Raw genomic sequence first — 24923 nt, 5'->3', positions numbered from 1 at the left:
CGCCGGTCTGGAGTGTGATTGGAGCCGGGACCGGCGGCGGGACGATAAAAAGGGCGGCGGGCGGTGGTGGCCGGGCCAGGCGGCGGCGGCGGCGATGCCGGGCCGGGCGGAGCCGTCGGGGGGACGCGCGGCGGCGGGGCCGGTGGCGGTGCCCGTACCGGTGACACCCGGGGCGGCGGCGCGGCCGGGAGGAGCGGGGCTGCGGGCCAAGGGCTTCGCCATCACCGACCTGCTGGGGCTGGAAGCCGAGCTGCAGCCGCCCCCCGGGCCCCCCCCGGCCGCCACCGCCGGTGGCTACGAGGGCGGCGGGGCGCTGGGGCTGGGGCTGGGGCTGCTGTGCAGCCTGGGGGGGCCGGGCGCCCCGTGCCTGCTGCCCGCCCCGCTGCCGCTCCTGCCCGCCCGCGGCCCCCGCCCGCCTCCCGGGCCGCCTCCCGCCGCCCGCCGCCACAAGGAGAACATCTCCGGTGAGCGGGGTCGGGGTCGAGGGTGGCCGCTCAGGCGCGCACGGGGACCCCGGTCCGGAGCCGCTGCGGGGCCGCCTCGCACCTGCGGCCGCGGCCAGCATCCTCCCGCCGGTGCGCCATCGGCTCCCGTGCTACCCGTCCCGGGATGCCGAGCCTTCGACCCTCCGGCAAGCGTGGGCTCCCACCCCCTGTCCCGGGATGGCACCACCGGTGCGGCGCCTCGGGCTCAGCTGTGGGAGGGGACCCCTCCCTGCCCCGGGCCCGCTCCCCGCGGGCGGCTGGAACCGTGTCTGGGGAGCTGCGTTCGGTTGCCCCGCTCTCGACGGGAACGTGACTCTTCCCCTCCCGCATGCTGCTGCCAGATGAGGACAGCCTGTCTGGGGACGCCAGCGACCTGAAGATGTCCACCTCCCAGATCAAGAGGAAGAAACGCCGGCACAGGTAGAACCCGGGAGCCAGGCTGTCCCCGTTCTCACCTGCTGGCTGCTGCCACCATCCTCGCGCTGTTCCCCTGATCCCCAGGCTGTGGCGGTCGGTATCCCCAAGGGAAATAAAGGGAGGAAACGGAGGGAAGAGGAGGGCTGCAGCGGGGGGGGGGGAGGATTTTCCGGAGGAAAACCTCAGCGTGGGGGGGCTGCCAGCCTCGCTGTTTGCCCAAGGGTCTGGACGGTGTGACAGGATGCTCTCTCCTCTCGGCAGGACCGTATTCACAGCTCACCAGCTGGAGGAGCTGGAGAAGGCTTTCAATGAAGCGCACTACCCCGACGTCTACGCCCGGGAGATGCTGGCTGTGAAGACGGAGCTGCCGGAGGACAGGATACAGGTAGGTGGCTGCAGAGGTCCTCTCTCTTCCGTAGAGTCTGCGGGCTGCCAGCATCCGGCCGTCTCTGCTCTGTGGCAGTGAGTGCAGATGGTGGGAACGTGGTGTCACTGAAACGCTGCAGGGCGCCCGGGGGGAGGCTCAGCTTCTGCCTGCTGGCATCGAACAGCCTCCAAATGAACAGGCAGAACCAGGGGACTGGGATGGCCCCAGCAGTTGTGCACTGCTGGCAACTTGGCTGTGTCCTCCCACTCAGGCAGGAGCTGGGAGCAATTTGGAGCTGGGAGCAATTTGGAGCTGCTGGGCCAAGCTGTGACACAGGAAGAAGGGAGCTTTCCCCTTTGCGGGACACGTGGCATTTTAGGGCCTGATCTGCTATGGAGCAGCTCAGCAGCTTAAGAATGAAGTGGTGGTCTGGGCAGCAGCCTGGTTATATCTACACCCCTCAAACCTTCAAATACAGGAGTGGTGTGGGAAGGGGGACTTGAGCACCTTCTGTCATCATTGGTCATTGCATTCCGGAGCCCTTTTTCTGGAGAGGCTGGTGCTTTATGGATCAGGTGGGGCGGCCCTGCGGGCAGACGGAGCAGCGTAGGGTGACTTCGGCTGGGATCACCCTCGTGTTAATATGTGCTCCCTCTCCCCCCCTTCCTCCCCTCTCTGACACCCACGTGTGTGCCCTCCCTCACACCCCTCCCCACACGCCGCCCTGGCTGCCCTCCTGGTGCCGCCTGCATGTCCACACCCTGTGTCTGCCCACCCAACCCCTCCACGCACCCCCACGGCTGACCTTTTGCCCTGGATGGACATTCCCCTGCTCCCGATGGGCCCTGGACACCCGGCCACGGGGGCTGTCTCCTCCCCAATCCCACCCCTCCGTGCTCTCCTGGCTGTTACCCCTGAAGGTTTGGTTTCAGAACCGAAGAGCCAAGTGGCGGAAGCGGGAGAAGTGCTGGGGCCGGAGCAGCGTGATGGCCGAGTACGGCCTCTATGGGGCCATGGTGAGGCATTCCATCCCTCTGCCCGAGTCCATCATCAACTCCGCCAAGAGTGGGCTGGTGGGATCCTGTGCCCCGTGGCTGCTGGGTGAGTGGGAACTTGGGGTTCTGCTGGGGGGATCAGGGCTCAGCTTCTCTTTCATACGGCTGCCCTTGCCTTTTTACAGAAAGGAGTGTGGCCTCCCCAGCCCTGAGCTGTACGCAGGCTGCCAAGTGCCCTGGGTTTTCCACTTCCTCCTTGCAAAGCACAGCTAGGAAAAGGAAAACCTTTTACTGCCATGTCAGACAAGTGCCTGCACGTGGGTGGGTATCACTCTGCAGTGCTAGCAGGCACCACGGGAGTTGCAAAAGCATCTAAGAAGTCACTACTGCCAGCCCCTAAACTGAGGGTACCTCAGAGCTACCCTGTGCTCACACACAGTCAAAATCCAGGTTGGAATGGGTCATTACAGCACACAATAAGTCTTCCCTCCTACAGGGGAGGTACAGACTAATGTTGCCACAAGCTATCCCCTCCGGCTGCAGAGAGCAGGTGACAGGGCTCTGAGTTGGGAAAGGCTGGAAGCTAGAGAGAGTTTTCCTTGGGGTGCAGGCAAGAACTGAAGAAGTAGCAATAATGCAGGAGGTGATTCTGAGCTGTCCCAGTCAGAAATAAGCAACCAGTGTCCTTTGTTTTGCTCTCTCCCCTCTGCAAGGTATGCACAAAAAGTCCATGGAGGTAAGCAGGAAGGCAGAGAGCCAAGAGAAGCTGGCAGATGGCTGGCGAATGGAGCAGGAGGAGGAGGAACTCAAAGGGACGCAGGCCAGTTCCCAGAGGGGCTCCGACAAGCTTGGGCCTGCAAAAGACTCAGAGGACACAGCCATCGACCTCTCCAGGACAGCCAAGCACGAGAAGAGGGGTGTGCTGAGGCAGTACATCAACGGGGATCCCCCCACAGAGCAGAACGAGAGGGACCACTGAGCTTGGGCTGCCGCGGAAGAGGACAGACCTCACAGCGTCCTGATGAGACCATAATATTTATTGATTTATTGATATATATATATATATTTTTCTTAAATAACAGAACTTTTATCTGAATTCAGGGCATTTTAAAACTGAGCACACACATCCCCTTGTCCCCTCACTTTCAAGCTGTTCACTTCTCAGCAGAGCCAGGGTGGAGGGTGGCAGAGGGGTCCCAGTGGGGACAAGAGCAGTGCGAGGATGGGAGCGCATTGTGGTCAGCACCAATTGCTGCTGGGGAGGAACCCCCTTCCCCTCCGTGCTGGGACCACTTCCCCAGCTAGCCAGAAGCACAAGGAGGAGCAACACACTGGGAGTTGCTCCCTCCTCCAACACGCAGGTGCAAGGATGGTGCAGTTTACGGACGCCTTCTCCAAGCGCTTCCAGCCCAACGCAGCGCCTGTGTGCAAGTCCTTCCACGCCGAGCACACAATTCTTCCACCTCGAGGAGCAGCAGGGTTTTTAAACATGGTAGGGTTCATCCTCAAGCTGGTGTAACCTGGCAGAGAGGCAGGTTTATACTCCCTGAGGATCTAGCCTGCCAATGCAGCCTTATCACTGGATTTACACTGTGTATCTTCCTTAACTCATATTTGGGAGAAGGGGGTAAGGATGTTTTTGTTTATGCAATGATTTTGTACACTCTTGAATGTCACTTACCACTCTATGAATGATAGAACAGACCTTTTTGAAAAGCAAGCCATAGTACCCTGGAGCAATTAAACAATTTTGTGAATTGACATAAGATACTTTGTAATTGTCTGTAAAAAGTGTTAATGTCAGAGCTGTTTCTTGGTCGCCCTATATTTATGTCTAAAAGCACTTTAGTAATCTGGATTTTTGAATGTGGCTCTTCCTGTATTGTCCACCATTTATTTATTACACGTCCATAAATAAAATTGTGGTGTGTCTTTGGTTTTCATGCTCTGTATTGCAATTTATACCTTCCTTTGACACATCTCCTGGCAGTTGCTGAACTGGCCCATGCACATGCCTTGACAGCTCTCCTGGACCACTTCCAGTTTCATCTAACAACCAAAACATAATGGAAAATTATCAAATGGTTTTATTAAAATCTGAACAATTCCAGTTTAGAAAGTGTCCTAATACAGCTCAGGGGCTATGTGGCCAGGTACTGATGCTGTCACCTGGTCCTGCCTCTGCTGCTGGGTCTGGCTGCTCTCACAGATGCAGCACAGGCTGTGCTGGACAGGGGAGGAGTGGGGGGACAGTTCCTGGGAAGAGCAGAGCAATAAGTGGCACGTGCAGATTTCTGCCTTTCCCCTCCTTTGCTTGGCCAGACCCCACCAGGAGGCCGGGGGGGAGGGGTAACATATGCATGGCAAATACGAGCTTTGCAGCAAAAAAAAACCAAAACTGTTTGCTGGGGGGGCTGTGGGGAGCACGGTTCAGGAAAGGACCAGCCAGGGCTTATTGCAGCAGCAATTAGGCTCACTGAGAGCCGAGACTTAGCACATTGGAGACCTAATCCTGCCTGAGCAGCATCTGCAAACCTTTTATTTGGGCTGTGCCACGCTGGCACTGGATGCTTGCAATCCCTTTTTCTTTTTTTTTTTTTTTTTTCCCCTTTGGTCTGCCTGCGTGCAGATGGCCTGGCTCTTTGCCTTGTGCTGGCTGCAGTGCTGTGAGAGCAAGCACGTCACCACCACAAGTGCTACAAGGGGAGACACTGTAGTTCCAGCATGCACAGGGTGCAGACCACTCATGCTCCTGGTAGTGCCTGGTGGGCTCCCAGCTCTCACCATATGCTGGGAAGGAGGAGCCAAGAGGAGGGCTACTGGCCCGAGGCACTTTTCATGTGCTGGGAAGTGGCTGTGGGGCACAGATGCTGGAGGATGGCAGTGACTGCCGAGGCTCAGCTCCTGGTGACAGGGTCTGGTGGCCTCCTTGGAGCAGGGAGTCACTCGACTCTTAGCTGCCTGCGCTAACCCTGGCAGGGAAGTGTCCACTGTCCCCCAACGTCAGTGCTTGGAGCAGCAATAGGAGCAGGGCAGCACGTTCTTCATGTTGCTTTAGGTTTGATCCAGCCTGAGATCAGCGGCAGCCAGAGCCATCCATGGCTCCTGCCAATGCTCATTCAGGCCCGGGCCAGTGACAAGAGTGTGACAGGAGAAACCCTGATGTCACTGGTCACCTGGCTGCCACTTGCAGACATCTCCACTGCTGCCCATGTGAGACCCTGCAGCCGTCCTGGTGACCACATCAGGGCCTGGTGCCATGAGCTTCCCTTTGTAAGGGGCCCTGGGGGTCCCTCAGCCACAAGCGCTGTGCTTGCTCAAGCAGGAGATCCCTTCCATGTGGCCCAGGCAGGAGAAGGCAGTAAATTCAAAGCCAGTGTTTGGCACATGCAGATCTCTTCACTGACTGGAAGCTGACTGTCAGGCACCCGCGGGTGCAAGGGAGCGCTGGGGGTGTCCCAGCGATGGGCCCAGAGCAGAGAAGGCTGCAGGGCTGCACTTGCGGCAGCATCTTCATGGTGCCATTTCCGTACAGCTTTAGCAATATTCATATCTAACTGTGTCGCTTGGTTTTGGCCAATCCTCCCAAGCCGCAGGCTGGATTTTCAGACGGGCAGCTCAGGGAGCGGGTCCGAACGCTTTGTAAGCGCTCCCTCGTGTGGAGCAGGGCGATGGAACACGGCGAGCAGCCCAGGAAAGTGGGAGGCTGGCTGGAGCCGAGGGGCAGCTACAAGCCTCACTCTTTTCCCTTATCCCACAGGCCGCTGCGGGGTGTGTCTGGACTTCTGCTGTGGATGCAGAATTCGAGAATCCTGCGGGGTTTGTGTTTCCTTACTCCCGTCTTGCATCCCCAACAGGCACTTGGTGCAACGAGCAGAGCATGGCAGAGGCCACAGGTGCTGATGAGAGCCTCTGACTCCCTCCAGACTGCCCTGTCCTGGGGTGCATCAGGCACAGCATCTCCTGCTGGTTGAGGAATGGGATTATTCTGCTCTGCTCTGCACTCGGGTAGCCTCACCTCGAGCCTTGGGGGCAATTTTGGGCACTGCAATGTGAAACAGACATTAAAGTTATTATAGAGCTTCCAAAGGAGAGCTACAAAGATGGTGAAGGGTCCGGAGGGGAAGCCTTGTGAGGAGCAGCTGAGGGCACTTGGTCTGTTCAGCTTGGAGGAGAGACTGAGGAGAGACCCCATCACAATCTGCAGCTTCCTTACGATTAAAGCAGAGGGGCAGAACCGATCTTTTCTCTGTGGTGACCAGTGACAGGACCCGAGAGAATGGCTCTAAAGCTGTATCAGGGGAGGTTTAGGTCGGATATCAGGAAAAGTTTCTTAACCCAGAGGGTGGTTGGGCACTGGAAAAGGCTCCCCAGGGAAGCGATCACAGCACCAAGCCTGACAGAGTGCAACGGGTGTTTGGACAATACTCTCGAGCTTTCCCTGTGATTACTGGGGTTGTCCTGTGCGGGTACAGAAGCTGGGCTTTGATGATCCTATGTGTTCCTTCCAACTCAGACTGTTCTATGATTCTACCATTTCCTAGGTTAGTTCAGCACTGACACCAATACAAGTACATTCTTTTAAACCAGGTGCACGTGTTCAGCCCGCAAAATCTCCTCAGGCTGCCACTGGCGAGGGCACCGGTTCTGCTCCGATTGCCCTGGTGCCACACTGTGCTGCAGGCGAGGCTCCCGGGGCGAGCGGAACAGCAAAAGCCCCGCCCGCCTTTCTGGCCACATTTCCCTCTGTCCCACCTTCCGCAGGCTCTGGCTGCAGACTGCTGGAGCCCGGGGAGGACCGGGACGGGGTCAGCGGATGTCGCTGCGGCCGGCACGGCTCGGAGCAGGTGCTGGAGCGCAGTCTCCCCAGCGCGGTCCGGGGCCGCCCTGCGCCGCCCCTCTGCGGCCTCGGCGGGGCGGGGCGGCCACCGCGCTCCGCCCCGGCCCTCCCCCGCTCCCGGGGCCGGCGGCGCGATGGCGGTGGCCGTGCTGCGGCCGCTGGACGCGCCGCCGGCCGAGCTGTCGCCGGCCACGGCGCTGCTGCTGGCGCCGGCGGGTCTGTGCGCGGCGCTGCGCGGGCGGGGCGGCGCGCTGGTGCTGGCGGTGCGGCCGGCGGGGCGCGGCGGGGCGCAGCCGGTGCTGCTGAGCGCCGTGGCGCTGGAGGCGGGCGGGCGGCGCGGCGCGGAGCTGTGGCTGCGCGGGGCGCTGCTGCGGCGGCTGGGGCTGGCGGCGGGCCGGAGGGTGGCCGTGTGGCCCGTGCGGCGCCCGCCGGCGCTCGCCTGGGTGCTGCTGGGGGCGGCGGGGCGGGCGGGAAGGCTGGCGGGCGGCGCGGTGCTGGCGCGGCGGGGCGAGGCGCTGCCGGGGCCGGGCCCCGGGCCGGGCCCGCTGGTGCTGGAGGCGCGCCCGGCGCTCCAGGGGTTGCTGGGCGGCGGAACGCGCACCGCCCTCGCTCCCCCTCCGCCGCCGCCCGCCCCGCCGGGCACCGCCCGCGGCCGCCCCCCCTCCGCCGCCGCCGCGCCGCCCCTCGTCTCCCGCTTCGCCGCCGCCGCCCCCGCCGCCGGCCCGCGGCTGAGGGCGGTGCCCGGCGGGGCGGGCGGCGGCGGCGGGGCGGAGGTGTGGGTGAGCCGGCGCGGGCTGCTGGCGCTGGGGCTGTTCCAGGGCGAGTGGGTGCGGGTGGGCGCTGAGGGGGCGGCCCGCGAGCACCTGGCGGCGCTGCTGGCCCGGCCGCCGCCCTGGGAGTACCCGCGGGCCGCCCGCCGCGGCCTGGCCGACGGCACCGCGCTGCTGGCCCCGGCCCTGGCCTTCAACCTGGGCTGCGACCCCGCCGCCGCCGCGCACCTCCGCCTGCAGGTGAGCCGAGGCCGGGCGTCCCGGGGAGCGGGCCAGCGGCAGCCGCGGCTCAGCGTCCTCCCCGTGCCCTCTGCAGAGGTACGAAAGGAGCGGCGCCGCGGATGGGACGGGCAGCCGGTCCGTGCTCTCCGTGCCCCCGTTCGCCAAGGAGCTGCACCTGGAGATCGTCTGCTCGCCGGCCTACAGCAGCCGGGGAAGCTACGACTGCGTGCTCTACAGGCACTTCGAAACACCGCGGTGAGCTGTGCGGGGGGGACGCTCGGGGCGAAACCGTGAGCTAAACCGTGTTTGTGCCACTCGTTTGGGCACATCGACACCCCCAGTGCAGGTGCTGTGTGGTTTTAGGGTATCCTCTTGCACTGTCCTATCACGAGTGTGCTCTGCTTGGACAGAGCACTTCTTGTCCTGTCCTTCAGAAGTCATCTTCAGGTCTCTTGCCTCATGATCCACCACCCAGTGCCGATGTCTCACAAATGCTGCGCACAAACCTCCGTTGTGGGCTGTGTTTATAATCCCGGTTTTCAGCTGAGTAGTCTGGAAACTGGATGTGTTGCCACCTTCTCTTCTGACGTCTGTGGCTGAGCATCTTCCATGTGGCTGGTCAAGGCTATCTGTTGGAATTATCCCCAGCTATTCCATAGATAAGGTGGAGATTTTGTCTGAATGAGACACTGTAATGATGTTCATCTTCTATACCATTCCCAGAAGGCTCCCCTTAGTCTGGATACACTTGGATCCATCCAGGGCATGGCAGATCTTTCAGTGGCTATTGATAGTTTTATTTACAGTTAAGGAATGAGTCAGTATGAATTAATTTACATTCTTTTCTGTAAAAACAATTTTGATGCAGGGCTGGGAGGGCACACAACCAGAAGGATTTACTCCCTCTCACTGGTGAAGCTCTCTGGGTTTTTTATAGGCTGGTCCAGGAGGGAGACATCCTGTGTGTTCCAACATTTGGAAATGCCGAGTTTATAGAACTAAATGCAGACAAGTTCCTAAGGTAGGTGTCAACAAACTCTGGCTCTTTTACTTGGTACCAGAGGAGCAGAGATACTTTGCCATGACTGACTCTCTTGAAATCAGACAATTTATTCTGTTCTGATCTGTCCCTGGATTTTAATGTTTTATCTGTCTCTTAATACACTGGGAAGAGGGAAATATTTATTTTTATTATGGAGGGCTGCAGCTAAGAGGGTGGCCTCTATTAGTTCATTCAAATAATCAGGAAGGGAAGAAAGGAAAAAAAGAGAGCAACTGATGGGGATAGAGTGAAGAGGAAGGGGTGGCCTGAGGACAGTCAGGGCCAGATAAAGAAAGCAAAATGGGAGCTGGGCTTCTCAACTTGTGACAAACAGCAAAATGCAAATATAACCCTAGAAATTCATGTTAGAATAACTTTCTGTTTGGCCACCAATTCTGCCTTTCTTGGTATTGCTCATGTGGCTTTGGAACAGTTGTGTTAAGTGGGAGAATGTCCTCTTTGTGTCAGGATAAGAGTGCTCACAGTGGCATTCCCAACATGCACATTGGCTGGTCCTTGTAGAGACAGCAAAAGGACAGGAGTATCTCTGCTTACCTGTGCTTTTTAGCTGTCTTCTTGTTGACATTTATATTGTTCCTTCAGGATCTTGGCTCAGCAGTTTAGAGTGCTTGTTTTTTTCTCTTAGGTGGCCAGAGCTTTATTTCAAGGTGAAGAAGGTTGTAGGCATGGTGGAAGGCGAGCAGTCTGAGGGTTACCTGGTGGACACCCAGAACACCTCTCTCTATCTGGTGAGATTCTGGTAGAAAGCTGAGAGGGGAGATCTGAGGCTGAGCTTGCACTGTGGATGATTAATGTACCTCTGGAGACTTGTGCCTCCTGCCATTGGAAAATGACATTTCAGGACAGATTTTGTCACTTGGCACCGGTGGTTACTTGGGTGGTGTTTTTCCTTTCTCACAGGCGGGCTCAACAAACAGCACTGTCCCATCTGCCCCAGCCTATAACAGCAATGAGTTCTGGAGCAGCTTGTCTCCTGCAGGACTTTCTGACGTTGTGAAACAGCTCTGCGATGCCCTTCGGCCTCACCTGAACCGTCGGTGAGTCAGAATTCCTTGGAGTGAGCCTGGAAGAGGCGGGACCATGGCCACAGGGAGAACTCCGTCTCTTACAGGGCCAGTGCACTGAGCGGCGTGGGCAGCGTTCTCCTCTCGGGGCCGAGCGGCAGCGGGAAGCTGATGGCTGTCAGAGCTGTGTGTGGCTGCCTCAACCTCCACCTCTTCAAGGTAATTCCTCCTGTGGCCGGTGGATTGGTGGATTTACAACAGATAGAGAATTATGGAAATGTTTTTTGAGTCAGCCCTGCTGCAGCCATGACACGAGCCTGTCCAGGAGCTGCTTCCTTGAGCACATGCAGACAAGTGAGGCACAAATGATGCCCAGATCTTCTGTAGCTGAGGGGGAGGAGCAGCCCTTAGTTTCATGCTAGTGTGTGTCCCAGACCTGGCTCAAAATCTCTTGGCCTGTGAAACGGCTGCCCTGTAGCTGTGTTCACCACCACCACCACCTGCCAAGAGCAGTGAAGTGGCAGGTGAAATTCACTGGAGATTGTTTTATGTGGAATATGATGTAGTTCAAGCTGACCGTCAATATTAAGAATTTGGTTTTATGTCAATGGCCCCATGAAAACTTTTGCTCTGCTCTCTGTATATGTAAAAAATCAGATCACATTTTTCGGAACAAACTTGAGAGTGGGTGCTGTTGCTGTGCAAATCCATGTCTTGACACAGATTGAATATCATGCACAGTTCTGGTCTCCCCATCACGACATAAAACTGAACTGGAAAAATTGGAGAAGGACACTGGGTAAGATCAGGGGTCTAGACCAGTTTCTGTGTGGGGAAAAGATTAATTTCTTCAACTTGAAAAATAAAGAATTTAGGGAGAGTTTGATATAAGTTTTTACAAGATCTGTTTGAAAGAGATTTTTTACAAGAGCTTGAGTGGTTGGCCAAGCATGGAAGATGTTTGCTTTCCTCTGTGCCAGCATGAGGTCTGTGACTGTCAGGTGAAGCTTTAGCAGGCAAGCTAAAGGAGCTATTTCTCTGTGCAGGTGAGAGTATTTGGATGAGAAATCTATTGTTACAAAACCACATCTGACTGGGAAAAATCCTTTTGATGGGAATGGTAGGTGCCTGGATAGCTGAAATGAGTTCTAGCACCTGTCTCTGTCCTGCACAAAAGGTTCTGGGAACCAACAGTCTTCACTGACTTGTTCCAATTGCTATTTTCCTCCAGCACACCCCTATTGCCCATTCTGACGGTCTGGGATTAACCCATAAATGCTTTCATCTCCCTGAATCTTGCAAAAGTGATAGGAAGTCATGTGGTGACTTTTCCAGGAGACTTTCTGAAATTCTGAAAGGACATGGAAGAAGAAAAATGGAAAGAACAGGGCTGGAAGGTTCCTCTTTTTGTGGAAGGAAATCATGGGCTTGCTCGTTCTCTTGGTGGATATTATTAGAGTAACTCCTTTCCTGTTCTTTTCTCTCCAAGTAAAGCTGTAACACTGGGTCAGGGGAGCAGGTAGATAGTGCCTTAGCCCACTGCTGTGCAGCTCATCTGGACATGATCCTTTGTGGTGCTGAGCTCTGACTTTTCTGCAGATGTGCCACAGCTCTTGGGATCCAATGCAAGATTGCAGGGATTTTGCAGGATCTCCAGATCCATGTTTAGAATGTGCTTGGGACACTGTCATCTCTTGCCAGGTGGCCTCAGGTTCTAGTGGGGTGTGTGTGCAAGGCTGCAGCTTTGGTTTCAGCGTTGTGTGCTGCTTTTAAAGACTTAACACACTTGCTATTGAAGACAGAGATGCTTTCTGTCCATCTTATTCTACTACTCCAGCTTTTACACTCTCCCCTCCCTTTCTCACTGAGTGCAGTGCTTAACACTGCCACTCCACCTGCTCTTCCCTTTTGTCTCTGCCATCCCATCAGGACACAGTAATTCTTCCCTGCTCTGATCTGCACCACTTGATGATAAACAGGTTTTTGTCCTTTCTCTCTGGCTTTTGGTACTTGCATACAGATACTGCTGCCATTAGGCCTGCCACAACCCTAACCCCTGGGTTTTTTCTGTAGTACATGGAGCACAGGAGTTCCTCTGCTCTGTGTCCCTGTCCTTACCCTTTAGGGAGCTGTTCTCCCTGCTTCAGGCTGCCTTTTCTGAGGCTGAAACTCAGGGAATCCTGGATATAGTTTGGGTCTCCCTGGACAACCTCGCAGCAGCAGGAGGCAGCACTGCCTGTTCCCAGGCTGCTGTTCAAGGCTCACCAGTCACCTCTCCCCTTGGATGACTTCATCAAGTGTTTGCTTTGTAAACAGTGTCTGGGCTTCTGGCCACCTAGAGCTTCCCCCCCAAACACCCGTCACCTTTACCTTCCTCCTGCACTTTGAGCCTGTCTGGCACTGGTTGAGCAGTTTCCTGGGCCTCCTCCTCTACTTACTGCAGTGTTGTGCAAGATACTTTGTTCTCCCAGTCTTCCACAGCTCTCACCTCCCTTCCAGCTTAGGTTGTGCTGAGCTGGGATATCTGCTGGTGCCTTTCTCTGGTGCCTTTGCCTCACCTTTTTCAGATTAAGACCCTCTTGTCTAGCTGACCTCTTGCAGAGAAGCAAGTAACAGCCATTTATCCATGCCAAGGCATCCTGAATGTGCCTGTTTTGAATACCACCTGGATGTGTCTCTGGGAAATACTGAGTTTGATCTCCTCTGGGCCATGAATTGCCTGTGGAGTGTTGTCCTAGGCACCCAGCTGTCCGTGTTGCAACTGTATTGTGCGGTGTGTCTGGCAGGTCGATTGCGTCAGTTTGTGTGGTGACACCAGTGCAGCCACAGAGGAGAAAGTACAGCTGGCCTTCAACCAGGCCCAGCAGTACCAGCCCTGTGTGCTCCTGCTGAAAGACATCGAGGTGCTTGGCAGAGACCGAGACGGGCTCGGAGAGGATGCCAGGGTCATTGCTACTCTGAGGCAGCTGCTCCTGGACAGAGACCCAGCGCTGAGGTATGGACCCTGCTCGTTTGCTGTGGGCATTTGTTTGCTTCTGCCAATGGCCTAGCCATGGGAGAGTGAGTTAGCATGTGATGGCAGTGTAAGAGGGTACTTCAACCCTCAACTTACACAAGAGCTGAGACCATGTAGTGTCCCCTTTACGTCCACAGCCACCCTGTCCTGGTGATTGGCACAACCTGCAAGCCCCAGAATGTTCCCACAGATGTGCAGACTGCTTTCCTTCATGAGGTGAAGATTGAAGCCCCTTCAGAGGAGCAGAGGAGGTTGATGCTGAGCATGCTGACTGCCAGCCTGCCTCTGGGCAAAGAAGTGAGCCTGTCCAAGCTGGCCCGCAGGACTGCTGTGAGTAAAACCATAGCAGCATGTGGAGATGGGCAGGCTGGGAGTGGCCCAGCACTCACAAGCTGGCCTTGGAGAAAGGGAGTGATTCCCACAGCCTAGACACTTCTTCAGTGGGTTAATCCTAGTGCTCAGATAATCAGCTTTTAAATACAGATTTCTAGTGCCTATGGACTCCACACCTTTTGCAGAGGTGTTGGCTGATGTTCAGCTCTGCTAATAAAAAAAAAAATTTAGCTAGAGCCTTTAACCAGAGGCTCAAGGAACAGCTCTGCAAGGAATTTTTCCCCATACTTTTTATGGCCTAGGTGTAGCTGTGGTGGGGGACTGAACTGATGCTCTTTGTTTCCACATTCACAGGGATTTGTGCTGGGAGATTTCTGTGCCTTGTTGTCCCACAGCAGCCGGGCTGCTTGCACCCGCATCCAGGCCTTGAGGTAGCACTGCAACAGGGCAGCGGGTGGGGAGGGCAGGGGCTGCAGCTGGTAGTGGGGCACAGCCTGACTCTTTTCCCTTTCTTTCCTCACCAGTTTTCCAGGCGGACTGAGCGAAGAAGTGGAGAGGGATTTTTGCACTGCTGGGTTCCCGGTGCTCGAGGAGGATTTTAGTGCTGCACTGGACCAGCTGCATGATGCCCACTCACAGGCAGTGGGAGCCCCAAAGGTGGGATGCTAGGGCACAAGGAGGGGGTGGGTTCTGCACAGCTCTTGGCTCAAGATGCCCATTGCAGATCTTGCAGTGCTATGCTCTGACAGGTTGCTTCCTGCTCTGTCCTTCCGTGTATTCCCCCAGCTTTCAGTGGAAAACAGTCCTCTGGACTTTCCCCCATCCATTTTCACCCTCTTGGCTTGGAATTTGTCAGGGAAGCTGTTGCAGTGCTAATTGCAGGCCAGTTAATTTGCTGGTGCTGGAGGGGTGCCAGCTGTGCAGCTCAGCCTCTTGAGAGGGCAAAGGCTTCCTCGCAGATTTCCCCAGCCACCTGGCCAGAGGGAACAGAGAGGCTGTGGCACAGGCTGGTGATGGAGTTTCTCCACATGTGTGATGAGACTTAGACTTGATCCCTGGCCTTGGATGCTGCTTGAGCTGGCATGGACTTTTCTGACAGACAGGCAGTTTGAAGAGCTTGGGGTTTCTCCAGGGAAAGTGACATGGAGAGTCTGAGAAAGCCAGCAGTCAGCTTCTCAGAAGGGGGGTGATCTGCCTCTGGCAGCTCGGCACCCAGGGAAGCAGCATTTGGGTGACTGGTTTGGCTGGGTAATGTGGTGTTAGGACCAAGCAAAGTGGTTGGAACCTCTTTTCCATGCCCGTGAGTGCAAACAACTGAGTTCAGCACAGGACAGGAAGCCTTGGCCTTGGAGCAGTTCCTCTGGCACCTTTCCTAGCTGCCCACTTTAATTGATGAAGTGAGCTCTGTTTATGGTGTTGCCAAGTTTGCTGTAAGACAAATAGCCACAGAGCATGCTCAGCAGTGAGCTGTGTGAATGGCAGTTAATTTTGTTTGTATTTTACCTTCCTTTATTGATTTCTTAGTAATTGGTTGTGGTCAGGAAGCCCATTAGCAGACCTGGATACTCTAAAGATACATCACTTTCAATTCCCTGCATGCACTTTCTGGTTAGTCACACATTTGTCTGCACTTACAACCTGAGCCTTCTGGAGAGAACTGTTTCCAAACCTCCACTTGTTAACAGTGTCTGCACCATGTCTTAGACTTACAATGTGCTCCCCTGAAAACAACCTTACTGCAGTTTTCCAGCTCCTGTGCTCATATCTGTAGAGCTTTTCTAGCCAGGCAGGATGAGCAAAAGTGCAGAGGAGAGGGCAGCTCTTCCATTCATTGTCACTGCAGAAAAAGGGCCTGTGACCTTTTGCTTTAAAAGTTGTTTTGTTTTTTTTCCTGAAAATCTTTGTTTTGTTTGACCTAGTTTTCCTGGTGGACAGCTAAAGAATTAAAATAAGATAACATAGTCTCTAGTAATGAAGGAAGGAGATGCAAATTGGCTGAAGGGGAAAGAATTTTGCCCTAAGCTATTTTTAAATTCCCCACTTGTGCTGGCACCAGCAGCCAGCAGGTGGGGGGAAATGTAGAGCTTTGCTCTCTCTGCACGTTCCCAGGAGAGCTTGCTCTGACTCTCAGGAGGATGTCATGCAGGCTGTGGCATTCCAGCTATCCCTAAAGCCGTGAGCAGAGCAGCAGCCTGCTCTGGGATAGTTTTGCTCAGCACAAAATAACCCAAGAGGCATTGGCTCACCTGTCTCAGGTTTGGTGTCTTCTCTCTGTTCTCTGTGGCCTCCTCACATGCCTGCAGCTGACCCCATTCCTATCTATTTCTCATGAGCATACATGGACTTTGTTCTTGCATCCCCCCTTTCAAGAGCAGTGAGTATTCCATACAGTGTCCTGCAGGATGTCTGTCCCTCACATCCTCCTTGCCATCACAGAGGTGCTGGCAGCCCAGGTTCTGTCCCTCTGCAAGATGTGAAGCCCTTGCACAGTCTGACCCCTGTGGGGAACAAGGTGCCCTGAACACAAGTCACTCACAGTTGCATGATCCAGATTTCTTTTTTTCTAAAAAATACTTTGTTCTTAATTTTACCTTTCCTCATGATCCCAAAGGATGTCTGCAGCAAGGCTCTCTCTCCTCAAAGCTGCAGGCAGACACTTTCCCTGGGGTATTTTTGCTGACAGATGATACGAGGGGCAGTGGAGGATTGGAGATGAAATGCACTCTGCAAGTGCAGCATGCTTGGGGACATGTTTGTATAGTTTATTTTCTCCTTTGCAAAGCTCAGAAGAGGGGAAATGTGGATACTGGATACTGGAGCTGCTCAGGCATGCTCGGAGCTCAGGAATAAGTGCTGACAAGGATTCTCCCTCTCTTGGCAGATCCCCTCAGTGTCCTGGCAGGATGTTGGTGGGCTGCAGGAGGTGAAGAAGGAGATCCTGGACACTATCCAGTTGCCCCTGGAGCACCCAGAGCTGCTATCATTGGGTCTGTGCCGCTCTGGTCTGCTGCTGTACGGGCCTCCAGGGACAGGGAAGACCTTGCTGGCAAAAGCTGTGGCAACAACATGTGCCATGACATTCCTTAGGTGAGAAATGGGGAGATTCACACAATGGGACTGACATGCTCCTGGCAGGGGATGGGTGTCCTCTAATTGACTTCATCTCCTCCTTGCCCCACAGCGTGAAAGGGCCGGAGCTCATCAACATGTACGTTGGGCAAAGCGAGGAGAACGTGCGCAATGGTGAGGATGTGCATCCTGCTCCTGCATGTGGGGAGATGGGGCTTTTCTGTGGTGCTGCAGGGAAGGGAGTAGTGCTTAAACCTCCCTTCCCAACTCCCACCCACGGCTCGCAGCAAAGGCTTGAACCCAGCGGTCTCCTACAGTTCTCTGCTTCCTGCAGCTTCCCCTCCTGCTCTCTGCTCCTGTTGCTCCTGTCCCTGGTGTTCCTGATGGGACAGCAGCCCCTCAGAGACACAGCTGAGCCTCAGGGCCCATCCTGCTAGGTGCTGTCTGTCCCCAGTCTGTTGAGCCCCTCAGGCAGGAGCAGTTGGTGCTGGTGATACAGTGGGTATCTGGTTTCCATCCACAGCTATTCCCTTCTGGGAATGTAGCAGGTTCTATTGCCATTGACTGCTCTTCCACATCTTTTTCACCTTTTCTGTTGTCTCCTCACAGTGTTTGCCAGAGCCAGGGCAGCTGCTCCCTGCATTATCTTCTTTGATGAACTGGATTCCCTGGCCCCCAGTCGTGGGCGAAGTGGAGATTCAGGTGGTGTCATGGACAGGTGAGTGAGCATCAGGTGTCCTTGGGAGAGCAGGATTCCTCAGGCAGTGCATGAGGTTGCCCTGAAAGGCAGAGTCCATTCCACCCCTCTTTCTCTGTTTTTTCCCCTCTCTGCTCCCTTCAGCTCTCAGCACAGCCTGTCTCTTCTCTCTGAGCATTAGTACTGCTGTTTGCATTGCCTCGGGTTCCCGATTGCCCAAGCTAGGTTGTGCAAACATTTGGTTAAGACAGTCTCCTCCATCTGCTTCTGTGGCTGCCAAGTGCTCCCTTTGGCCTCTCCAAGGTCATCCTTCACACCCCTGCTGTGCTGTCCTCCTATTAGCTGCTGTTTCCCTGTGGTGGGAAACCTTTCAGCTGCTTCTGGTAAAAGCAAAGTATGTACAGTTTACAGATACCCAGAAACAGGGTTATTTTCCCTAGGCCTTCTCTGCTCTTCTGCTAAGCTGGCAGTTCCCATCCAGTCTTCCTGTTCTGAGGGATTGTCTGGGGTTTGGGCTGCTATGCAGTGAGCCCACGTGCTCACTGGCTGTGCTATTGGAGAAGTCTGGATGGCTGTGTAAGGGCTCTTCAGTGAAGAGAAATAGGAGCTGAAGTCTGAGACATGGACCTGCCAGTGGCTTCACTTCATCCTTTTTCCATTGGTGGCTGAGGGAGACACTGGGTGAGTTGCCAAGGCCTAGTTCTAAGTATCCTGTCTTGCTCCCTGCAGAGTTGTCTCACAGCTCCTTGCAGAGCTTGATGGCCTTCATACCACCAACGAGGTGTTTGTCATTGGAGCCACGAACAGGCCTGACCTCTTGGACACGGCTCTGCTACGGCCGGGCAGGTATGTCACATCCTACCCTGCCTCACTCCAGGGGGGATCTCCAGAGCTCCTCAGGCCGTGGTGAGCAGGACTGTGTCAGGAGATTGTTCATGAGGGCCTCTGGTCCTGGCTCACAGGAAGCCAAGAGGAGGCTGGTGCCTGTGGCTGCAGCAGCAGTGTAAGATACCACGGCTTGTTGCCCCCACCACTCTGGTTCCTGCCCCAGCAGCACAGCAGGGCAGTGAGGGACCTGCTGTTGCACCAATTAATGGCAGCAATTTCTGCACAGCTACCCCCCAGCCAATCCTCAAGCCTGTGACTTGCTTGGCCTGGGGAAAGCAGTACTTTATATCTGCTGTTGCTGGACCCTGTGTGGTTCCTGTCAGTCCATTTTCCCAGCCTGCCACTGTCCCTCCAAAGAGCAGTCCTGCCCTCCAGCATATCGACTGCTTCAGGCTCTGTATCATCCACAAACTGGACAGCAAAAGGAGCTGTTCCAGGGCCACCCTTCAGCTCCTGGTGTACAGGGCTGAGCACTCGTGGCAGGTTTGCTTTGGCCTGTTCCCAGCTGTCTTCTCTCTGCTGACAGGTTTGACAAGATGGTCTACGTGGGCATCAGCGAGGACCGGGAGTCACAGCTGCAGGTGCTGAGCGCCATCACCAGGAAGTGAGTGATCCTGTGTTCTTGCAGTGTCTTCCCACCACCTTCCAGGAGGTCACAGACCTCCTGGGGCTGATGCTTAGTGTGCTCCGTTTTGGCTTCATGTCTGAGCCCTGGGGAGCACCTGAGGTCACTGAGCCACAGCCAGTGGGTAGGGCAGGAGGACAGAGCAATTCCCAGAAGGTGAACTGGGAATGCTTTTTCTACAAGAAGGGCAAAGCTCAGCTTGCCTGTCCAAGTGGAGGGGTTGGTAAAGTTTTCCAGCCACTGTGCCACTATGCTCTTCTAAAGGAGCTGAGCCAGATCCTAATGGTGTAGTGAGACTGCAGTGCAGCTGCAGGACCGTAAGCTCTCATTAGATTCCTTCAAGAGTTGCCCTGCTGTTTGCCAATCCAAGTGTGAAGGCAGGTCCGTTCAGCTCACTGCCTCTCCTCCTGTGGTGCTTAGGGTGTTCAGGCTGTGATCTGTTTGTCTTCTCAATCACTGGTTGTGTGGGATCATTGAGCGGGAGGATTTAGCTGCTTTTCCAGCTGCTCTGAGTTCCTGAGAGCATCTCTAAAGGGAGAAAAGCAAGCCCTGCAATTCAGGTGCAATTCAGCTGGGTGACTGGCTGTGACTGCCTCTGCAGGGACTCTGTCCTGGATAGCTGTGATCACCTCTGCCTGTGACTGTAAGTTAGGAGGAGAGGTGAGAGTGTGGGCTGGCTGCAAGCAGCTGGTCACACCCTGTGTCTTGGCCACCATGCCCTCCAGCAGCTGCTGGCCATGCAGAAGGAGGCTCACTGTCTGCAGCGTGCCTCTGATGGGACGGTTTGGTGTTACAGTGGTTTGTACTCTGTCATTAAACATGTTCTCATCCAGCCCTGGTGTAGGTTGTTCCCAGACATGTGTAGCACTTAATTTATCTAGGTGAGAAGTCAAACACCAATGGCATAAACAGATGGTGTTCTAGAGAGTTCATCCTGCACCATGGCTCTAAGACTACATCTTGTGTGCTTCCTAGGCTGGAACCAGAGAGGCCCAGAGAAGTTGTGGATGCCCTATCCCTTGAAGTGTTTAAGGCCAGGCTGAATGGGGCTTGGAGCATCCTTGTCTAGTGGAAGGTGTCCCTGCCTATGGCAGGGGAGATGGAACTGGATGATCTTCAAGCTCCCTTCCAACCCAGGCCATGCTGTGCTGTGGTGCTGTGATTCAAAGTTTCCTTTGATCCTGCTTAGCAGGAGAGAGGACCTTGCTGCAGGGATGTTTCAAAGAGAGGTGAATGTTGAAAAAAAACAGTAAAGCAAACTCATTACTTTTTTTTTTTTTTCCTTTTTGAGCATGCAGAGCACATTCTGGAAGTGGCCAAACATGGGTACTCTGCTTGTTCCTGCCCAGTCACACTGTCTGCCACAGCTCTCCTGGTCTGTTTTTTCTTGGCCTTCATAGCTGTGTTTTTCTCTCTTGGCAGGTTTAAACTGCATCCTTCTGTGAACCTCACCACCATCCTAGAAAAATGCCCAGCTCAGCTGACAGGAGCAGACATCTACGCCCTGTGTTCAGATGCCATGATGTGTGCTGTCAAAAGCAAGGTGGAGTGGATTGAGGCAGGTAGGAGCCCTGCCCTTACCTGTCCCAGTTGTTGGGCCAACCCAGCACAGGGACAGGGAGGAGAGTTACCACTGCTGGTAACTGGGCTGTGCAAGAAGATCCTCAGCAGCTTTGGGACCACAGTGCTGGGCTCTGTGCCAGGCAGGCAGTTTCTGCACATGTGGTCATCTCCACCTCCAGTGCTTGGCCCCAGGGGGAGGGAGGGAGACACAGGTTTTCCTTGCAGTCTTTGATGGCTGGAGAGTGGGCTTTTGGATCTTGCCAGCTGCCCCTGTTCTCAGCCCTTTCATGGTATTTCTCTCATGCAGGGCTGGATACTGAGAAGTCTGCTCTGATCCTGACCATGGAAGACTTTCTGCAGGCTGCTGCTAGGTTGCAGCCATCAGTCTCTGAGCAGGATCTGCTCAGGTACAGACTCATCCAGCAGAAGTTTGTGGCCTCCTAATGCTCAGCAGAGCTGGGAATGGAGACAGGCACAAACAGGCACCTGCCTGGTCTTCTCTGATGCCTCCCCTTCTTTTGTGCTTGGGTGGAAATAGTGTCTGAGCAGCTTCCCAAGCCAAGGCCTGGTGGAAGTGCTCTCTGCTCATCCAGGAGGGTGGTGGGTTCTGTAAGGGTCCCTCACATATCAGCACTGCGTTGTGGCTGCCGGGAGCATAGCAGGATGATTTCTGTGTGAGGACAAAGCTGTGGGCAGTGTAGCAGTGTCTGCATGGGTGACAGACCATTCATTGGTGGGGGAATGAGGCTCAGACTGCACCTGGTTTGTCAGCAAGTGCAGGGCTGGAGGCAGCTGCTTGTTGGGCTGTCAGCCCCCAGTGAGAGGTGCTGGCCAGAGGGCAGCAGGACACAGGGCACTGCTGCTCCAGCTGGCCTGGACTTGACATAGTTTCTAAATAAATACAGGTTTTTTAGCACAAAGTGTACACTGCCTGATGGTGTCTGTGCAACCCCGAAGGTCCCTGCAAATTTTGGGGTGGGCTTGGTGGTGCAGAGAAATCATTGTTCTGCAGGTAGAGAGGGGAGCACACCTGTGAACTAGACTGGGGCCACTCTCATCCTGCCAGAATGGCTGGAGCCCGTGGTGGATGAGGAAAGCCTGAGGGAGAGGCACTTGTTTGACTGAGCTCCCTGTGCAGAAGGAGCCCAGTTCTTGCTGGAGGCACTGGGTGACAGGACCATGAGGCAATGGGAGCAAGTGGCAGCAAAGAAATTCCCATTGAATAGGAGGAAAAACTTGTCACAGGAGGAAGGGGAGCTTCAGCCTTAGAAATACTCAAACAGTGTTTGGAGCAGCCTGGAGCTGCCCAGTCTGCACTAATTTGTGCTGAGCACCACTTGACCCAGACCCCCCTGAGGTGCTGCCTCACCTCCCTCAGCAGCCTCACAGCAGCTGCTGGTGGCATCGCTTATCCCCTGCTTCCCAGCCTTTTCCAAGGGGGCCGCACAAATGGCACCTGAGCTGTGCTTGGCAGCTGCTGTGGCCAGGTGCCTGCAGCTGCCCTCAGCCTTTGCGCAGCCCAAGGGGTTGCTGGTGCCAGATTTTGCCCCACCTGCTGTAGGCACTAAGCCTGCTGACAGCTGGGTTCCTGGGCCAAGTGTGGCTGTGAGGGCCTGCTCCCCCTGGAGCTCCTCTGCTAAGAGCTGGTTCCACAGCAGCTTCTGGCATTCCATGTGTGAGTCCCCAGCTGGTGCATGCCTGGAGCCCTCTGGCTCTGGTGCCTGAGCGTGTTCAGGCAGGGCTGTCCCTGACCGCACTGCTCCGTGCTGCTGGATCTGGGCACCGCATCTTCCCCAGGGTGGAATGGAGGGAGTTGCAGCCACAGCAGAAGCACTGGTGGAGGCTCCAGTGTGGAGCCTCCTCACTCTGGGAGCTCCAGTGGAGGGGTGGGTACCCCTGTTTGGGACTGTGGAGTGTCAAGAAAAGGGGTCAGCACCTGTTTGGGAGGTGTACATGAAAAAAACAGGTTCCAGCACACTCCTGTGAGCAGTGCTGCCGGAATTCTGCTGGGATATGCAACCATCTGGGAGTTAGCTCACCCCTCCTTCTGCATCAAGGGGGCCTCCAAGCCCCACACTGCTGGCATGCTGGCACCTGCAGCTGGGGACTTGGTGGGGAAGCTGTGCCTGCACCCATCCTGTGCTGCCCCCAGGCTGAGCACCTCCTTCCACAAAGTCTGAGGAGGCTGTGGCCATTCCCCTTGCCCCGAACCCTGCCCAGACAGGGACACACGGACCATGATCGCAGGTAGCTCTCACAAGTGTTCTTAATTAAGGGGAGGGGTCTCCCAGGTGGCTCTCAGCCATGTCCCCACCCCCTGCTTGGACCCACAGTTGCTCGGAGCTCTCAGCCACCACAGTCCCATCTCCGTAGCCCCCTCAGCCTGTCTTCTTCACGACGTGGATAAAATAGCAGGGCACGTGGGCCTGTCCTGGTGTGTAGGGCTGGAAGTCGCCCAGGACGCTGTGCTGGCACTTTCCCTGGAAGGCACCTTTCAGCAGAGCTGTGAAGGCCTCCAGCCGGTGCGGGTAGTAGGAGAGCCGAAACTTGCTGCAAGGAGGCAGTGCTGGTGAGGCAGGGGGACAGTGGGGCACAGTGCCAGCCACCCCCCACACCAGGAGCCACCTCTGCAGCTCTTCTCACCTCAGCTCTGGGTCTGCCCCAGCCTCAGTGGGGGGGACCTGCACCGTGTAGTCCAGGGTCACCATGTGTGCCTTGTTGTTTACCAGCAGCACTGAGGTGGTGATGTCCTTGGTCAAGTCGCTCTGGGAGACCACAGGAGAACATCTGTGTCCTGTGGGGACTCAGTGGCCCCCAGCCTGGGCACAATCCTGCTGCCTGCCCCCCTTGGGGCCGTGGGGCTAGGGCAAAGGGGATTGGGATGGAGCAGGGCCTGCCAGCCACCGACCTTGTAGTAGATGTTCTTGCCGGGTGGTGCGCAGCCTGTGGCCAGGATGTGATCATAGTTGCGGTGGTCAATGACCAGGACACCCCCGGGCCTCACCATGCTGGCAATGTTCCTCAGGGCCAGCTTGTGGTCACTCTGGTCCCCTGGAGAGGAAACTATGGCGTCTCCAAGCACTGGCTCTACCCCATGGCACAGCCCATATGCCCTCATCTTACCCATACACACATACACATGCACACATAGATACCTGCCCCTACCATCTTCCCCCAAATCTCAGCTTGGAGAACCCACAGCCCCACCCATGCATAAGCTCAGGCATGTTCTCAGCCTCACTGGAGCAGAGTATGCCACGTAGGAAACCCACCACCAGACTTTGTGGCACAAGTCTGGGTGTGCCTCCAGCCTTGCCAGAGCTGTGACATTGATGCAGAAATCTCTACCATGACCATGGAACCCAGTGTACCCACTCATGTCACAGACTGGGGCAGTGGGGCCTCAGCTCCACCCTCCCGGGAGATGTGCCATGAAACAGCAGCTCCACTGTCTGTAATCCTGTCCCACTGATGCTGTGAGCTAGGACACATTCTCAGCTTGCTGGAAGACATTATGCACACATCCATAGGTGCTCCCCCTCCTCTCCCTGGCCCCAACTCACCTTTGAAGTCAGGCAGATGTGCAAAGGAGTTCCCGAGGCAGATGACAGCATCAAATCCATCCCCTGGCTTCTCCAGGTCCTTCTCCAGTGTGAGCCAGTTGGCCTCCTCGATGACTGCAGCACAGGGAAATGGATGAGGACAGGGACACCAAACAGCCTCCCCTGCTTGCAAGACCCCATCCCAGCGTCACCCAGCCCTTCCCAGGCCCCTGTGGGTGCAGCCTCTGGCCTCTGGCCAGCAGCCAGACAGACGAGGACATTGGCTTGTTTTGCCGAGCAGCTGGCACTGGCAGGTCCCCGCAGCAAGGCCACCCGGCCAGCAGCAGTCCCAGATGAGTGGCCTGAGCACTGCGAGGGGCCATGGACAGTGCGCTGGGGGAGAGTGTCAGTGCCCGCAGACCCCTCCCGGCCCCCACAGCCCTCGCACCCCATCGGTCGAAGGGCTCCTCCTTCCGCCGCTCCCAGCGCTCCTTCAGCGCGTACTTGAGCATCTTGTCGCTGGCATCGACGCTGGTCACCTGGAAGCCCTCCTCGAGCAGCATGATGGAGTCCACCCTGGGGACACGGCTGTCAGCGGGGCCGGGGGCAGCTGAGGGGGCCGGGGGGGGGTTTGGGGGAGGAGGGCACTGGGGATGGCCGGGGGCAGCGAGGCCCCGGGTAGCCCCGGGCAGGGGGAAGGGACACCTGGGAGGCGGGCGGGAGAGGAGCGCGGGGCCTCACCCGGTGCCGCAGGCCACGTCGAGGACGGAGCGGCAGCGGTGCTGGCGGAGCAGCGCCAGGAGCCAGCTGCGGTACTCGGCCGTGCGGCCCCGCGTGTCCCCGATGTACAGCTGCCACACGCGGGCCGCCCGTCCGTCCGCGTACTGGTCCGGCAGCCCCTCCGCCCCCACTCCCAGCGACCGCGTCCGGTACACGCTGTCCACCATCCCGCCGCCGCCGCCGCCACGGACCCGGACACCGACACCGCCGCGGCCCCTCAGCCTCGCTGCGCCGCGCCCCCGCCGCG

The 24923-nt window shown here is 56.2% G+C and overlaps 3 protein-coding genes across 4 annotated transcripts; 2 read left to right on the top strand and 1 right to left on the bottom strand.

Moving 5' to 3' along the window:
• The first annotated feature begins 51 nt into the window (after nucleotides 1-51).
• Nucleotides 52-4207, top strand: VSX1 (visual system homeobox 1). 2 transcript variants are annotated; one of them, XM_086879037.1, is made up of 5 exons: nucleotides 52-464; nucleotides 827-905; nucleotides 1164-1287; nucleotides 2202-2370; nucleotides 2978-4207. In XM_086879037.1, the coding sequence occupies exons 1-5, from the start codon at nucleotides 95-97 to the stop codon at nucleotides 3241-3243; spliced, it is 1008 nt and encodes a 335-aa protein (XP_086735163.1). In that variant the 5' UTR covers nucleotides 52-94; the 3' UTR covers nucleotides 3244-4207. The 2 variants fall into 2 exon arrangements, with proteins under 2 accessions (XP_086735163.1, XP_086735162.1); XM_086879036.1 differs by having other exon boundaries at nucleotides 54-464; nucleotides 2190-2370.
• A 3019-nt stretch (nucleotides 4208-7226) lies between these two features.
• PEX6 (peroxisomal biogenesis factor 6) lies at nucleotides 7227-21274 on the top strand. The gene is made up of 17 exons (XM_086871752.1): nucleotides 7227-8114; nucleotides 8191-8351; nucleotides 9034-9117; nucleotides 9785-9887; nucleotides 10060-10196; nucleotides 10271-10382; nucleotides 12950-13158; nucleotides 13317-13509; nucleotides 13867-13943; nucleotides 14037-14169; nucleotides 16394-16599; nucleotides 16694-16755; nucleotides 17191-17299; nucleotides 18008-18124; nucleotides 18693-18770; nucleotides 20214-20353; nucleotides 20662-21274. Exons 1-17 carry the CDS (start codon nucleotides 7239-7241, stop codon nucleotides 20796-20798), a joined length of 2934 nt encoding a protein of 977 aa, XP_086727878.1. The 5' UTR covers nucleotides 7227-7238; the 3' UTR covers nucleotides 20799-21274.
• Nucleotides 21275-22597: 1323 nt separating this feature from the next.
• GNMT (glycine N-methyltransferase) lies at nucleotides 22598-24921 on the bottom strand. Its single transcript, XM_086871799.1, has 6 exons — nucleotides 24638-24921; nucleotides 24345-24472; nucleotides 23918-24031; nucleotides 23263-23405; nucleotides 22998-23119; nucleotides 22598-22904 (listed from the first exon to the last, which is right to left on the bottom strand). The coding sequence occupies exons 1-6, from the start codon at nucleotides 24841-24843 to the stop codon at nucleotides 22733-22735; spliced, it is 885 nt and encodes a 294-aa protein (XP_086727925.1). The 5' UTR covers nucleotides 24844-24921; the 3' UTR covers nucleotides 22598-22732.
• Nucleotides 24922-24923: the final 2 nt, after the last annotated feature.

The sequence above is a fragment of the Cyanistes caeruleus genome, chromosome 2, assembly GCF_971803275.1.
Source record: "Cyanistes caeruleus chromosome 2, bCyaCae1.hap1.1, whole genome shotgun sequence".
Taxonomy (NCBI): domain Eukaryota; kingdom Metazoa; phylum Chordata; class Aves; order Passeriformes; family Paridae; genus Cyanistes; species Cyanistes caeruleus.
The sequence above is the reverse complement of the archived record's forward strand: the minus strand, read 5'-3'. Positions and strand labels throughout refer to the sequence as shown.

Bases quoted from the DNA above. Each gene is read 5' to 3' on its own strand.
- VSX1 (XM_086879036.1), top strand. From the start codon at position 95: ATGCCGGGCCGGGCGGAGCCGTCGGGGGGACGCGCGGCGGCGGGGCCG. The intron at 906-1,163 runs GTAGAACCCGGG...TCCTCTCGGCAG, and splicing joins AGGAAGAAACGCCGGCACAG to GACCGTATTCACAGCTCACC. The intron at 2,371-2,977 runs GTGAGTGGGAAC...CCCCTCTGCAAG, and splicing joins CTGTGCCCCGTGGCTGCTGG to GTATGCACAAAAAGTCCATG.
- PEX6 (XM_086871752.1), top strand. From the start codon at position 7,239: ATGGCGGTGGCCGTGCTGCGGCCGCTGGACGCGCCGCCGGCCGAGCTG. The intron at 13,944-14,036 runs GTAGCACTGCAA...TTTCCTCACCAG, and splicing joins ACCCGCATCCAGGCCTTGAG to TTTTCCAGGCGGACTGAGCG. The intron at 18,771-20,213 runs GTGAGTGATCCT...CTCTCTTGGCAG, and splicing joins CTGAGCGCCATCACCAGGAA to GTTTAAACTGCATCCTTCTG.
- GNMT (XM_086871799.1), bottom strand. From the start codon at position 24,843: ATGGTGGACAGCGTGTACCGGACGCGGTCGCTGGGAGTGGGGGCGGAG. The intron at 23,406-23,917 runs GTGAGTTGGGGC...TTTCCTCTCCAG, and splicing joins ACATCTGCCTGACTTCAAAG to GGGACCAGAGTGACCACAAG. The intron at 23,120-23,262 runs GTCGGTGGCTGG...GTGGTCTCCCAG, and splicing joins GCAAGAACATCTACTACAAG to AGCGACTTGACCAAGGACAT.